At 49.4% G+C, this 1723-nt stretch overlaps 1 protein-coding gene across 1 annotated transcript in view; it reads left to right on the top strand.

Annotated features, from left to right (window-relative positions):
• Positions 1-463: 463 nt before the first annotated feature.
• LOC113818171 (protein Wnt-5b) overlaps positions 464-1723 on the top strand; it is a 27609-nt gene continuing 26349 nt past the window's right edge. Inside the window, exons 1-2 of the mRNA XM_070137465.1 lie at positions 464-574; positions 908-954. Coding sequence (XP_069993566.1) covers positions 464-574; positions 908-954 — 158 coding nt within the window. The remainder of the gene's footprint in view (positions 575-907; positions 955-1723) is intronic.

Below are 1723 nucleotides of genomic sequence, written 5' to 3'. Positions count from 1 at the left end.
TCTCTCTCTCTCCTTCTCCCTCGCCCCTTCTTTCCCTCTCCCTCTCCCGCCCTCTCTCTCTCTCTATCTCTCTCTTTCCATTTCCCTTCACCCGGAGCCATTACCAGGGGAGGGCGCCGCCGAGGGCCAGGGGGCGGAGGGGCGCGAGCGAGCGAGGCGGCCAGGTGAGGGCGAGGAGTAAGTCCGCTGCTCGTAAATGCATTGGGGGATGATGCTGGGCTTGCAGAAGACACTTGCAGCTCGCGAGGGGAAGCCCTGTTGGATTCGCCTCGTTGTTTAAGGCCTCCGTATGGAAATGAGGCTGCTGGTTCGGAGCGCGAAGTAACGCACCGACTTGTTGAAAGAGCAGGTCTTATCATCTGTTTGTTTGTTTTGTTGATATTTGTTGAAAATATACGGTGATTTCCTCAAGTCTAATACAAGGGAAAAAGATCACAATCCATCATCATTTATTTACCCAAGTATGAGCAAACGGGCAGGTGTTCATCCCGCCTGGAGGATTCAGATCCTGCAGGGCTGTATTTCACGCGATCGCACCAACAGTCGATCGCACAGATTACATGATCGGAACCAAGTAACTTGACAGACTGGAGTTACCAGTCTCATAAACCCGAACGCAAGCGGTTATTATGTAAATTATTCAAACCTGCCGGTCAGTCGGGACATTGTTCGACATGAGGGATGAGAGGGGACCGCACGCGAGAACGGCGCAGCGGCCTTTTCATCGGGCGGCCTAAACGCTGTACTACTCTGCCGGCTCGTCCAGCCTCGGCCTCGCACTCGCTCCATCTCCCGAGGGACAGACGCCCATTTCGCATAAGCCTCCTATTACTTGTTTCGCAAATCCTTGGTGTTTTGAAAACTGGAATACTTTCAAGTACTATTGCATATATTTGGGGTTTTCCAGATGATTGTTGGGTTCCTTCGATTCATGCTCACCTGTCTTCAGTTTCAGTCAGTGAAAGTTCGAAGCCTGAATCTTCATTCTTCGATTTTGAAACATCAGTCAACTCCCTCCATTTTACGACCACCACACTGACAAACAACGAAATTGCGAAGAAATAGATTTCCAATGTTTTGGAAGGTCATCTGATTTTAGTGGGACTTCAAACAATGAAGCGTATGGAACATTTTTTTCGTATACCTATTTTTCAAATGTGGACACATGAACTATTGCCACTGTGTGTATGTTCATGCGTGTGTATGTGACTTTGTCTGCTTATAAGGATGTTATGGATTATGTGAAGGGCTGGTTGTGCTTTCTTATTTTCTCCTAAAAGAGAAAAGAAAAGACAGAGAGAGGGAGAAAGAAAGCGAAGAATGAGGAGAGACAGACAAAGGAAAAGAAAAGAAGCAGAATCAGGAAAAAAGAGGTGAGTTGTATTAAGCCAAGGTTCGTCCCCCAACCCTTTATTGGTAATCTGGGAGTAATTGTGCCTTTTACTCGTAACTCTCGACTTGACCGCGCCATTTCTGGGATGGAGTTGTGGCTGGTAGAGGGTGGGGAGGAGGAGGGGGCGGGGAGAGGCGGGGGCACTTGGAGGGGAGACTACTGGGGCGTGGGGGCGGGTGGGTGGGGAGGGGAGGGGGCTTGTATGTGAAAAGTCTGAGGTGTGGGAAACAGGCGCAAAAAGGGCTTGATGGAAAGTTAAGACGTACGCTGGCTAAAGAACAAGGCACAGGACAAAGGCGCACGTAGGAAGAGATGGCAAAAACAAACCAG

Source organism: Penaeus vannamei, chromosome 23 (assembly GCF_042767895.1).
Source record: "Penaeus vannamei isolate JL-2024 chromosome 23, ASM4276789v1, whole genome shotgun sequence".
NCBI lineage: Eukaryota > Metazoa > Arthropoda > Malacostraca > Decapoda > Penaeidae > Penaeus > Penaeus vannamei.
Note: the sequence above shows the minus strand (reverse complement) of the source record. Positions and strands in the feature narration are given on the sequence as shown.